Source organism: Protomyctophum bolini (assembly GCF_963924005.1).
Source record: "Protomyctophum bolini genome assembly, chromosome: 5".
Classification (NCBI taxonomy): domain Eukaryota; kingdom Metazoa; phylum Chordata; class Actinopteri; order Myctophiformes; family Myctophidae; genus Protomyctophum; species Protomyctophum bolini.
The window spans coordinates 23,246,491-23,260,908 of NC_137866.1; the positions used below are offsets into that span (position 1 = coordinate 23,246,491).

The window sequence follows — 14,418 nt, forward strand, 5'->3', positions numbered from 1 at the left end:
CTGACAATCACCTCTGACACTACGCTAATGGGGAATTTACTGATGTTAATAAAGGGCGGTCAATAGGGGGTCCCTGGGGGGGATTAGCAGCCTTAAGGGAGGCATGGTGGTATGGTTCTTCCTCACAATATTGGAGCAGGCAGGGATATCGTTAACCCATTCTGACCTGAGATCAGATTCTAAAAAATTCTGTGTGTCAGTGGTTCTTCGATTTTTCAAAAATAGCAGGCCTACAAGCTCGTAGCGCGCCACTCGGTGGCGCGCTATGAGCTTGTAGATCTGCTATTTTTGAATAGCTAAAGCATAGCATAATGCTAACGCCCAAAATGGGTTAAGACCCTACACAGAAATATATATTTCCCCCCCTCCCCACTGCTCCTGCACACACTGCCCCCCGAGACAATGACATGAGTCAGAACTAGGGGTGTAACGATATAAATAGTAACTGCATCGAACAATCCATTTTAATTTCAAGAATCGAAGTATGTCGAAATGAAAGCAGCAACATTGACTATATGTATCGTATCGTTTTGCAAGGCAAATAATCGGTATCGAATCGTTTTGCTATGATAAATAATGTAATGTAATAATGTATACTACATTTTTGTGCGTGGCATTATAAAAGAAATTAAGAAACAAGAAAAAGAGGGGTTTAATTACTTACTACAAATGATGTCAATGTATTTTAAATAGTTACTGTATCGATTTCAAGTCATTGAATCGGATCGTATCGGATCGCCATAATGAACCAATATCGTCCACGTATCGTATCGTCAACCATGTATCGTGATATGATACGTACGTATCGTATCGCTGTTCAAATGTATCGTTACACCACTAGTCAAAACCCACAGTGCATGTACAGTACTGTATGTCCGAATGAACGCTGTACTGTATTGTGTGAATCACGGATGGCGCGCACACACACACACACACACACACACACACACACACACACACACACACACACACACACACACACACACACACAGTGGGGGAGGGGAAATATGTTTTTTGGATTGTGCTGAAGGAAAATATCATCGCTTTGATGGTTGCCAAGCGATATAAATCCACCTCTCGTGTGTGAATTTGAGAAACACAGGATTCTGTGCTAGGGCAGTAACAGCTCACTTCACTCATGACTCACTGACTGCTGTGTATGTTTTTATGAAATAAAAACATACAAGCTTATAGATCTGCTATTTTTCAATAGCTAAAGTATAACATAATGCTTTAAAACACCAAAAGGGGTTCCCGGTTTCCCTTCCCCGCCCAGAATGGGTTAAAGGAGATAACATGTAAGCAAAGCCACGAGCCTCAACTCGTCTCGGCTCTCGGCTGTGATACAGAAATGCATCCCTCAATGTGTGCATTATGTGTGGTTAGTTGATTCGGTTCTCGATACTTAACCTTAAAAGACTTTCAGATTTCCCCATAAGAGCATAAGTGCTGCACGCCGTTGAATATTAAACAGAAAGACACGGAGTGTTTTGATCCAGTGAAATAAAAGAGGCATACTGCTGTGATAATCGTATTCATGCTGCACTGAATGTGAATTCGATGCATCTGGTGTGCACTGTGTATTTGTGAATCTGTGCTATAACCCATTTTGGGGCGGGAACCCCTTTTGGTGTTAGCATTATGTCATGCTTTAGCTTTTGAAAAATAGCAGATCTACAAGCTCGTAGCGCGCCACCGAGTGGCGCGCTACGAGCTTGTATAGGTCTGCTATTTGGGGAAAAAATCGAAGAACCACTGACACAGATACGTAGCTTTTTCAGAAAACGGTAAGGATGCAGAAGACATTTTTAGAATCTGATCTCAGGTCAGAATGGGTTAACCCATTTTGGTGTTAGCATCATGTCGTGCTTTAGCTATTGAAAAATAGCAGATCTACAAGCTCATAGCGCGCCACCAAGTGGCGCGCTACGAGCTTGTAGGTCTGCAATTTTTGAAAAATCAAAGAGCGACTGTCATAGAAGACATTTTTAGAATCTGATCTCAGGTCAGAATGGAAAACTTTCAGGATTTAGAAGACATTTTTTATATAATCTGATCTCAGGTCAGAATGGAAAACTTTCAGGATGTAGAAGAATTTTTTTATAGAATCTGATCTCAGGTCAGAATGGAAAACTTTCAGGATGTAGAAGACATTTTTTATAGAATCTGATCTCAGGTCAGAATGGGTTATGTGTGTATAGTATCGCTGCCATGCACTCACCGCTTTGGTGCACTGCACCTCCTTCCCCAGCAGCCAGTTGAGCTCCAGGTGCCCCTCCCCCTGGTAGCAGGACTGCAGGCGCTCCTTGATGCGCGCGTTGATGTCGCGCACGGAGAAGACACAGAGAGCCGAGTCGTCCGGCGGCCGGTGGAACTGCTTCTGGCCCTTGGAGAAGACGGCGAAGAGGACGTCGTCCTGGGCGCCCACGCCCAGCGCCGCCCCGAGCACGCGGCCCGGCTTGCCGAGGTGCGCCGCCTGCAGCAGGCGGTACTCCACGCCGTTGCGCCCCACGCAGCCCACGGGCAGCGACACGTAGGAGTGGAACTTGCGGTCGCCCTTGCAGAGGCGCACGATGCGCGAGGTGTAGAAGAGGTCGTTGGCCGAGGAGCCGCCCGAGCCGGAGGGCATGCCGTTCTCCGGCGTCTCCGGCTGCACGGTGAGGAAGTAGACGAAGCCGCCGCTGGCGAAGCCGTACACGTAGTAGATGTCGAAGTGGGAGACGAGCGCCAGCGTGTCCGAGGGGATCTTGACGAGGGACGACACGAAGTCCGTGTGGAGCTCGTAGTCCAGCATGGAGGAGGACTCGGGGTCGCGGGGCAGCTTGCGGCTGGAGATGGTCGGGAAGTAGTCCTGCTTTCCGTCCACGGCCGTGCCGATGTAGAGCGTGCCGTCCTGGCCCTCCTGGGGGGAGGAGGGCACGATGACGCCGTACATGGTGCCCGTCTGGTTGACGCTGGAGAGGTAGTGCTCCTTCTTGTGCGACGGCTCCACCAGGATGAAGAGGTCGTCGAGGCGGAGGAGCTTGCAGACGCCCTGGTAGAGGCTGCCGCAGGCCAGCAGGCGGTTCTGGGAGTAGTCCACGAGCAGGAGCTTGTTGACGTTGTCGGTGGCGACCAGGGGCTCCGAGCAGGGCTGGACGATCAGCGGGGGGTAGCAGGCCTTGTTGTCGTCCTCGGGGCCCGTGTCGTGGGACACCAGGAGGGTGAGGTTGCCGGAGAGCTTGTAGACGCGGTTGACGGCGCCGATGTACAGCGCCCCCGTGGTCTGGTGCACGGTGAGGTGGTTGAACGCCCACTCCCGACGCTCGGGATGGAAGCTGGTGAACGTCTGTTCCCCCCCGCACGAGGTGGTGCTAGAGGTGGCTAAGAGCCAGTAGCCGAGCAGGACGGCTACGGCTCGCGTTTGAGGCCGATAAAGCGATAAAGTCCTGCGTGTCGTCACCTCCTGCTGGGCCTCCATTCCTATAACAGGGACCCTCTACGAGCAGCGGCAGAGGAGAGGAGAGGAGAGGAGAGACGACAAGAGGGAGGGAGAAGACCTTCCGTCCTTCGCCTTGGCGTCGTTGTTGAAGGCTAGCTTTCGGGTTCCAGTTTCACCGAGGTCTTCAACATGTTTCTGAAAGAAAAGAAAAAAACGAGAACGAAACAGGACATTAGAGTTAATTTAGAGCCACAAGAGAAACAATTCTGGCAAACGGGAAAAGAAGGCTCGTCTCTCTCCGTCCTCTAAAGACCTGCAGATCGGGTCATGGTTCATCTCCAGTAAGGCGACGAGCGATGCGGTCGAGGCCGACGGAAACACAATGGGGGGAAATCATTATGGTGCACATTCCAGAGGAGCTTTCTGGACAGGGTTTAGGACAATGCAGGAAAAGAGAGGCTTGGTTCCAGCAACGGAAATGAGTCTGGCTTGAGTCATACCGCCGCTTAAATCACACACACACACTGACCATGGAGGTTTTCTAAGAACAGTCCAGCAGGCAGTGTCGTTTTCGTCGACTAAAACTAAGACGAAAAATGTTCGTCGACTACCTTTTTTCACTGACTAAAACTAAATAAAAAATAAATAAATAAACGAATATATGATGACTAAAACTAAGACTAAATATACTGACGATTTCGTCAACAAATAAAAACTAGACTAAAATGTTAGGAAGGGACTAGTGGACAAGAGATCCAGTTTTATGCTGGGTTGCATGCTGAAAATAGCAGATATACAATCTCACAACGCGTTGCGCGCTCTATATCTGCTATTTTCAGCATGCAACCAAAGTGTAAAATATGCCATTACAACGACATCAAGGCCTGTCAAAACACATTCTAGTCGACTAAATCAACTGTAGATTTAGTCGACTAAAACTAGACTAAACACTAGAACATTCCAGGTGACTAAAAAGTGACTAAAACTAAGTGAAAACTATTCAAGAGACTATGACAAAAACTAAAATAGAAATTTGCTGCCAAAAACGACACTTCCAGCAGGGAACAAACACAGACTGACCATATCCCCCACCTTAACCTGCTTGGTATAAGTCATCGCCACCCTGCAGTGAGTCATCTCCACTCTCAGAGTTATCTCCCCGAGTCATGCAAACTCACTTTACGGTTAATCCTCATTGAATTTGGATAACATCTCTAAATGACTTAACCACATTATTTTGGGGAATGTCATTATACAGTATATATATATAGGCACACATTTTCAAAATGTTTTCAAATGCTTTTTGAAAATGCTTTAAAAAAAGCAGATCTACAGATCAATTAATTAAGGTAATAATAATAATAATAATAATGGATACTTTTCCATGCACTACATGCCTACTCAAAGCGCTTACAATGGTCCATTCATTCATACATTGGGAGGTGAAGCGGCGAACAGTCAACGCCAGCGTCCTAAATTGAATTCCCACGTCCACACACCAATGGTGACAATTTTGCCACTGGCAACCTGCCTGGAGAGGTTCAGTGTCTTGCCTAAGGACACTTCGACATGTATAGGACAGGAGGAGCCGGGATTCGAACCGCCGACCAATGGATCATTGGACGACCTGCTCTACCTCAGCCGCCCCTATTAACCCATTTTGGGCAGGAACCCCTTTTGGCATTATGTTATGCTTAAGCTATTGAAAAATAGCAGATCTACAAGCTCATAGCGCGCCACCGAGTAGATTTTTTTTATTTTTATCGAAGAACGACTGACAGAAGAAACATAGCTTTTTCCGACCCCAACAATGAATGCAACAGCTATAGCAGACTAAACTAACAACACGGAGCTGAGCAGCCATCTATTCCTCCGCTGGTTTATCCCACCCAGCCCCCCCCCCCCCTTTCCATCTTCTCCACAATCACTTGTCATCTATTCCTAATCCATCTCTGAAAACATATATCAAGCAGAAAGTCCAGAAAGTCTTGCAATTTATGTAACGATGCTCAGCCTGGGCTGCAGATCTGTGTGTGTGTGTGTGTGTGTGTGTGTCATAAATCAAGAGACGGGGGGGGGGGGGGGGGGGGGCTCGTTGCAGTTTATCCCCAGGAGTTAATTATCTCGTCCACTGGAATGGGAAGGCCTGGATCTTATTACTGGAACAAAGTGAGAACAAATTGGGGAGCCAGTTTCACGCACCCCTCGTCCCCTCCCCTCCCCTCCCCTCGCACCATCCCCTTTTTAAAGGGGGGGGGCCCGGCTGCTATACAAAATACCAAATGTATTATTAATTATTCTTTTCCCCCCAAAATGTTGCTGTTGTTTTTTTCTTCTTATCCTTTTATTCTAATTTATCTCCCGCTGACACGATCAGGTCCTGTAGGGATTAATCACTGGCAGCAGAACAATCACCCTTAAATGAATCAGGCCACCATATTAGACATGCACACACACACACACACACACACACACACACACACACACACACACACACACACACACACAGCCCAAACCCCCCGAAAATGCCATCCGACCTAATGTGTGTGTGTGTGTGTGTGTGTGTGTGTGTGTGTGTGTGTGTGTGTGTGTGTGTGTGTGTGTGTGTGTGTGTGTGTGTGCGTGCGCATGCTTTCGTGCGTGTTCTGTAAGTCTGTTAAGTAAGAGAGTCTCACATTCCCTCAGTATTTTCAGAGTAGTCTATCAGAACCAAACAGTATAAGGGGGGCTAACAAGTGAAGAACAATGGCGGCGCGTCCCAAAAAAATCAAGTATGATTAGGCGTAACGATCCGACGAGGGTAATTACTGCAGACCTGGAGGACAGGTGCGTAAAGCTGTGGAGTGGAATAGGGACACCAGGGGGCTTGTCGGAGAGAGAGAGAGAGACGGGGGCCTCCGCATTGTTCCGTCACGCTTACACATTTGCATATTTCAGCAACTACGAGGGCGAACGAGGGACACGGGGGTGTGAGGGACGCGGCTGGAATAATCTAGCTGCCGCTCTACCGTGAATTAGCATGCGCTCGTGAAGACGGCGGAACTGTAGAACAGCGACGGGGGGAATAACACGGGGCGTTGATGATGAGGCCATTCTGAATTACAGCACCGGTTCTCTCTCTCTCTCTCTCTCATGTCTGCCCTTTTATAAAGGGCCCTCTTCCGAAATCCGTTAATGGTCATCTTATAGTGGCCCCTTCCTCCTCGCCCGGTGATCAACGGGCATGCTACTCAGCTCTGACTTTAATCCATTCTGGGCGGGAAGCCGGGAACCCCTTTTGGTGTTTTAACTGCATTACGTTATGCTTGAGCAATTGAAAAATAGCAGATCTACAAGCTCATAGCGTGGCGCGCTATACAAGCTTGTAGGTCTGCTATTTTAGAAAAGTCGTGAAAATGTGGCGCAAATCTTTGAATATATATTTCAGAGCGAACATTTTTTATTACAATATTGGCTTCTGGGGGGGGGGGGGGGTCCCTGGAACTGCATATTTTGAGATGGGGGGTCCGTGGCCCAATAGAGATCATTCTGGTGGTCCTTGACAGGAAAAAGGTTGAGCACCACCGACATAGAAAGTTAGAAACATGGGTTTTTCAGAAAAATGTTAGGATTTAGAAGCCTTTTTTTTTTTAATCGACCTCAGTCCAAAATGGGTTAATACAGACTCTTGGGGGGGGCCGTATTGATCCGTGGGTCCATAAACATGGTCCAAGGGCCTTAGTCGGGCTGCTCACGCACACAGCGGCGTGTGTGTGCAGGCAGAGGTGTGGGAGGCCATCGATGGTGTCCCAGAAGCACTTTATTAGCATGGTCATAAAGGTGTCACCACCCCCCCCCCCGGCCCCGCCCCAACCGCCATGCCCTCGGCCGTGGCTCCCTTTGTTTGAGTTTGCACATGCTAGATGTGCAAAGCGGATCTCCCTTTGGAGGTATAATCAGCCTCCCGCTGAGGCCAGCTCTTTCCACAAGCCCTGCAGGCCTTTTGCCCTTTAGGGGCTGTGTAGAGGCACTCCTATATACATATACCCCTCTCCAGCTAGGGAATATATATACTCCCCTCCCTCCCTCCTCCACCCTCCTCCTCCTCGCAGTCCATGGCAGGAATATATATATGCATCACTCGCTTTTCATGCTGTATGGCAGCAGCTGCAGGGACAAGGACAGCGTTGCCTGAATGGTGTAAAATAAATGACTCCTCAAAAGGTTAGCGGTTCATATTGCTCCTCGGCGAGCGAGGAGGTGATGAGGCCTTTGTTTAAGTCGATTGCGCGACTGCCTCTTTGTCACGCTTTGACAGAGGATTCCTTATTATGCAGCCGCGGCGAAGACACATGAGACGCAGAATGAAACAGGTTCACCCCGGCCCCCAGTGCTTTCTAGTTCAAAGCTGTGTCTTTGTCTCTGTTTATGAGTGCCGGGAAGAATCATTAACATATAAATGCAAACAGTAATGATTCACACTGTATAGTCAACTACTGACCTAGAGAAAGGAGAGGGCATGTTGAGTTATGGCCGCGTTAGCCCTCGTTATATTATTATAGGGTGTGAATTTAGCATTCTCGGATTTAAATTGCCTATAAAAAAATAAAATCAACGACTCTGAAAAGTTAGCTTCTTCTGCCTTGTGGAAACATTATACTGTTGCCTTTCTGACGAGTCTTGAGTCATTGCCTCATCAGCACAAACGTGAAGAGTTATCTCCGTCCCCGCTGACGCTCTTTACACACGGCTAGTGAAAAAGACCTGTTTATGAGTCCGATTTGATTTGTAGACACATTAAAACGCTGAGAGGCATACTGAGGTAGAAAGCTGTGTACCAGGGGAGCGCCTCATACCACGTATGTAGGCTGTAATGCAACGTATAAGCTTCCATTCCTGAGCCCGGCGGCCGTTGCTGCATTTCACTCCCTGTGTCTCTCTCTCTCCCCGTTTCCTGTAACTCTCCAGTATACTAGGAAAAGAGAAGACCCTCATATGCTCCAAAAGGTATATTTTATTGACAACGTTTCGAGCCATTTTGGTCAAACTGGGTTTGACCAGATGAAGAGCCTTGGCTCGAAAACGTCGTCAATAAAATATGACCTTTTGAAGCATAGGAGTGTGCGGGTTCCCTTCTCTTTTCCTATGTCACTTTTTGAACCCAGCAACTCCACGAAGTGATGTGATGTGCGTATTTTACTATAGTTTCTGTACTCTCCAGTATACTAGAATAAAAATACTGTCATGTGGACAAATTGTCATCGACTCTCAAGAGTTACATCACATGCTTATTAAACATGGACAAGATTAAGTCCAACCCTTGCAACGCAAGTAAGTAAGTAGCACCAGCGCTGACATCAAAATGATGACAAAATGTTGGTTATTTAGGATAGACTACTACATCCCATGACCTGTAGGGATAACATTCAATGGCCTGGAGAGATGAGTGACTGCTCTGCGACAGGCTTCATCCTTCTTCGGCCAAAAGGTCAACCAATGCTGTAACTTCATCACTCAGTGAATCAGTTAGTCAGAGACATCTGCATCTGTATGGCTGGCCCCGTTTTTTCGGTCCTGCCAAAAAGGCGTAACTAACCTAAATTCTAAAGCATGCACTCAATGTCAACATCTGCAAAGAGCCCCATTCATGTTTAAACTACTACTATGCCAGGCTACCAATGCTCGACTGCAAGGAGCAGCACTCTCAGTTTGCTCCTCTTAAAGCAACTGGAAATATTGATACATTTGCAAAAATGTGTTGGATAAGTTTAGGATTAGTAAAAGATTTAAACTTGGGTCAATTTGACTGTTGTTGCAGGATAAACACTAGGCCTCATGCTGCTGTTTTTACATGTTTTGTGAGTGTGTGTATTATTATTATTATTTAACTGTAACATCACATTTTACAATTCAGCCTAGATATCATGGTTTGGTATTATGATTTCAGTAGCTTGCACTCATATGCATGAAAGACAAGCAATAAAAAAAAGACTGCATTCCACAGCACGCACTCAGGTTGTGATCATGGTTTTTGGGGGAGAAAAAAAATGTTGTTTTTGCTTTCATTCCGTTTCCATAAATGTATAATCAGGATACAACAAAACGATGCAAGCTGACACGCTCAGGCGGACTGCTTCCGAATGCTTGTTAATCAAACGGGTCCCACTGGCTGCCTGCACTCTGTCAGCGTGCCTGGTTGGTCGCTCATGGTCCCCATGTCGAAATGTTTTGGCGGTGCCTCCAGCCCACAGGGCGGCAGATATACAGCAGCCGTGCCAACAGTGGACACACAGGGAGCTCCATTGTGGCAGATTATCTTTGAGAAAGTGAAGCCCCTTTCCACGCCCAACAGAGCAAGGGGTTTGACGAGAAATTAGAAGGGGGGGGGGGGGGGCTGCCTGGCAGGGGATGATGATGACAAACAAACAACCAAATACGGAGAGGTTGTGGACAGCCTGGAAACTAACCAGCAAAACAACTCTAGCCCATTTTGACCTGAGATCAGATTCTAAAAATTGTCTTCTACATCCTGACAGTTTTCTGAAAAAGCTATGTTTCCGTGTCAGTCGATTTTTAAAAAATAGCAGATCTACAAGCTCATAGCGCGCCACCGAGTGGCGCGCTATGAGCTTGTACATCTGCTATTTTTCAATAGCTAAAGCATAACATAATGCTAACACCAAAAGGGGTTCCCACCCAAAAATGGGCTAGAGAGGCCAGGGTTTGAGCTGGATTTATACGTGGTTGCGTGCCGGTGTCGCAAACCAAAAAAATAGCCGATTTCCAAGATCGGAGCGCAACATATTGTCCGCTTGTAGATCGTCTCGGTCCTTAGAAGATGAGCTGTCTGAGCGGGATATAGAAGCTCAGAAAAACCCACAGTCAACCTGGGACAGAGACAGCAGGTCTTCTGCCTTTGTGTCTCTTGACTGCATGTTTCCCTCCCCTTTTCTCTAGCCCCCGCACGCTAAGCTGCTTAACAATGCTAGCCCAAATGTGTTTGATCTCCTAAATTCATATTTACAGCAATTGTATTCCATGCAGATAAAGAACATAAACCAAAATCCCATTATGCCGTTAAACCCATTGTTGTGGGCAAAGGAAAAGGGAAACGACAGATTGGGATTTCATGCCGTGGATTCATCCAGCTATATATTCCCCAGGGTGATTAATGTAAAGCGTGAAATCTCTACGCTTAAATAAAAAACTTCAGCAAAACACAACAAATGTACCATTGGATATAGTCAAGAGAGGTTTAGTTCACAAAATAAATATCCCCAACTTTCTTTTGTAAAAGTGTAAAGTCTGCAGCTTTGGCCATTTTTGCCTGGTAAAAATAGGTTTAATCTTTCCTGAGGGGAGATGGTTTTCTATAGGAGCCTATATAAAAAAGCGATTAGCAGTAGAGGTTAGTCCATTAGTCTCCCTCTTTTAACTGACACCCCACGGTGGAGATAATGAGAGGGTTCTCCAGCGCATTCCGTGTCGTGAAGTCACGAGGAGTTATATTTACGCATTCCTTTTGTCTCTCCCACAAGAAGTGACTTTCTCCATTGCACGCTTTTATCTGAACGCTTCCAATCCAACACATCCATCATGTCATCTATCCTCTTTCCTAGTAGCAAACCAACGGGAAATGACACGGTAGCAAAAAGAGAGGGATGGCACCCTCAGAAGCCACAGACACTCCAATAACTGCTATCGTTGGCCTCCGTCTGGTTTCCTGTGCCGCAGGGCTTAAATTGGCTATTGTAAGTACTTTCCGAGTGGGGCTATTTTGGAATTGTCGAAAAAGAATGCTCATAATATACTAACATGGACACTTTTATTATGGTTAGCATTTCTATAAATACAGGAATGCATCTTGTGTTTATGCTGCATTTACAAAAACGTCTGTAGGCTCTGACTAAATGACTGTGGCGTATACAGTGGATGAATGTGCACTTGTACATGATTAAGCATGGCCCTCTAAGGGCTCTCCGACATAACACTTATAGCTGCCAGTGTTGTGCTGCGTGCTCATCGTTTGTGACAGTGAACCGGCACATTTAGTGCACTGGCTCAAGTCTTGGTTCTAGGGTGCAATGGTCTTCAGAGGGCTCAGGGTGCTTCATATAGTTCCTAAACTATACCTGTAATATTCTGGGACTCTAAATAAACACACTTGGAGAGCATTCAAACACAGGTCTTTACTTGGTGACTCTCAATCAGGGGGGCAGTCAGACAGATATTTTGTGAAGCCACTAAGGAAATTGGAATTTCCTGAAAGTTCATATAATGGCCTGTTGTGGCGCTGTCATTGGGCCCAAAAAAAACCATAGCCCCATAGAAGTCCATGTATTTGGGCCCAACTTCACCTAGACTGTATTACCATAATAAACATGGTCATGAATACTTTCTGCTTCCAGTCACTAGTTTAACGTCTCATTTCTAATGTCATAATATTCTTTTTGGAAAATTATGGTACCATTTATTAAAATAATTACCATAAAGTCGCGTATGTTCTGAGGGGCGTGGCTACCGTTACAGTCTATGATCGGGATACCCCACCCACTCGAGTCAAAATAAAAACCAACTAAGAAGAAGGGGGGAAGTCCCGCCTCGTTGTCTGGGCCAGCCAATGGCCAGCTGGGCCCAAACGGATCTAGAAAGATGGCGATTTACAATTCAAGGACTGACAGGCTTCATTTTACGTTCATGTTAGACCCGGGGAACGCTTTGTCCATATTTTTTACAGTCTATGCTCTCAATGCAGAACTGAACACACACAGCGTCAGCACACTCAGAGGCTACAACAGGCTGCAGGGGATCTTGCTAATCAGCACAGGTGGAAATAATGTTCTCAATCAGTGGCACGATCTTTCACCTAGAAGACACTCCATTACAATACCCATAGAAGCCAGTCAAGGGGTCTGCAGTGAGGGCTCAGGGTGCTATTCCTAAACTATACCCATGGAAGCCAGTCAGAGATCTTAATCAGCTCTCTGACAACCGCAATGGAAGCATATATAAAAGATCCCTCAACCCCCCCCCCCCCCCCCTTCTCAATTTGAGAATCTCCACACATAAGCATGTCAACATGACAGAGGAATTGCGGGGTGTCAGCGTAAGCGCTTATCCTTGAATGAAAACAAGGACACACGCATTTAATCTTCCCCTTTTAACCCCCATCTGTGTCGCAGGAGAAACCGCCTTGCCCCCCTCCCCCCGCACACTTCAAGCTCTGTTTGAACAGGCTCATTGGCACTACGCCTCACACACACACACACACACACACACACACACACACACACACACACACACGCTGTGATATAAACGATATTGAGAATGAGTTCCATTTTGTTTTCTATTCCTTTGTACCACGAGCTACGTCAGAAGCTATTTAACAGGTGTAAAACAAGATCGATCTGATGTCGTTAAGTGACGCAGATACATTTTTGAACAGAAGATAGATTTATCTTCGATAGATAGATCTACAAGCTCGTAGCGCGCCACCGAGTGGCGCGCCACCGAGCTTGTAGGTCTGCTATTTTTGAAAAATCGAAGAACGACTGACACAGAAACATATAGCTTTTTAAGACTCACACAAACACAATCCCACATCGCTGCTCCCGTTCCAAACTGACACAACTAAGAGCCTTCCCTGTACACCTCTCCTATTATACATTGTAGCCAGTTGCATATATACCGAGGTATACAATCCTCTCCGTCGCTCCTGGTCACACCAGTAGCTGCATGGCATATACTGTACGTATACTGTACAGCCTCATCAGAGCTGTCTGTCATCCTGTGGAGGAAGCTCTCCGTTCAGGAGGAATAAATCTGAATCATAAAAAGACGGGGCTGCAGCGAGAAGGGATGAGGGAAGCTCCTCGGCAGGCAGGCAACCAGAGCAAACAGAGGGATGTCTCCAGAGGCTCAGATACACCTCTATTCAACCAGAGCAAACAGAGGGATGTCTCCAGAGGCTCAGATACACCTCTATTCACCAACCAGAGCAAACAGAGGGATGTCTCCAGAGGATCAGATACACCTCTATTCAACCAGAGCAAACAGAGGGATGTCTCCAGAGGATCAGATACACCTCTATTCAACCAGAGCAAACAGAGGGATGTCTCCAGAGGCTCAGATACACCTCTATTCACCAACCAGAGCAAACAGAGGGATGTCTCCAGAGGCTCAGATACACCTCTATTCAACCAGAGCAAACAGAGGGATGTCTCCAGAGGCTCAGATACACCTCTATTCAACCAACCAGAGCAAACAGAGGGATGTCTCCAGAGGATCAGATACACCTCTATTCACCAACCAGAGCAAACAGAGGGATGTCTCCAGAGGCTCAGATACACCTCTATTCAACCAACCAGAGCAAACAGAGGGATGTCTCCAGAGGCTCAGATACACCTCTATTCAACCAGAGCAAACAGAGGGATGTCTCCAGAGGCTCAGATACACCTCTATTCAACCAGAGCAAACAGAGGGATGTCTCCAGAGGCTCAGATACACCTCTATTCACCAACCAGAGCAAACAGAGGGATGTCTCCAGAGGCTCAGATACACCTCTATTCACCAACCAGAGCAAACAGAGGGATGTCTCCAGAGGCTCAGATACACCTCTATTCACCAACCAGAGCAAACAGAGGGATGTCTCCAGAGGCTCAGATACACCTCTATTCACCAACCAGAGCAAACAGAGGGATGTCTCCAGAGGCTCAGATACACCTCTATTCACCAACCAGAGCAAACAGAGGGATGTCTCCAGAGGCTCAGATACACCTCTATTCACCAACCAGAGCAAACAGAGGGATGTCTCCAGAGGCTCAGATACACCTCTATTCACCAACCAGAGCAAACAGAGGGATGTCTCCAGAGGCTCAGATACACCTCTATTCACCAACCAGAGCAAACAGAGGGATGTCTCCAGAGGCTCAGATACACCTCTATTCACCAACCAGAGCAAACAGAGGGATGTCTCCAGAGGCTCAGATACACCTCTATTCAACCAGAGCAAACAGAGG

General features: G+C 46.8%; 1 protein-coding gene across 1 annotated transcript in view; it reads right to left on the reverse strand.

The window, feature by feature from the left end:
- Positions 1 to 14,418, reverse strand: part of plxna2 (plexin A2) — a 279,981-nt gene that overhangs the window by 238,303 nt on the left and 27,260 nt on the right. Inside the window, 1 exon segment of the mRNA XM_080764816.1 lies at positions 2,222 to 3,616. Within this exon segment, the coding sequence (XP_080620942.1) occupies positions 2,222 to 3,460 (1,239 nt within the window). The 5' untranslated portion in view covers positions 3,461 to 3,616.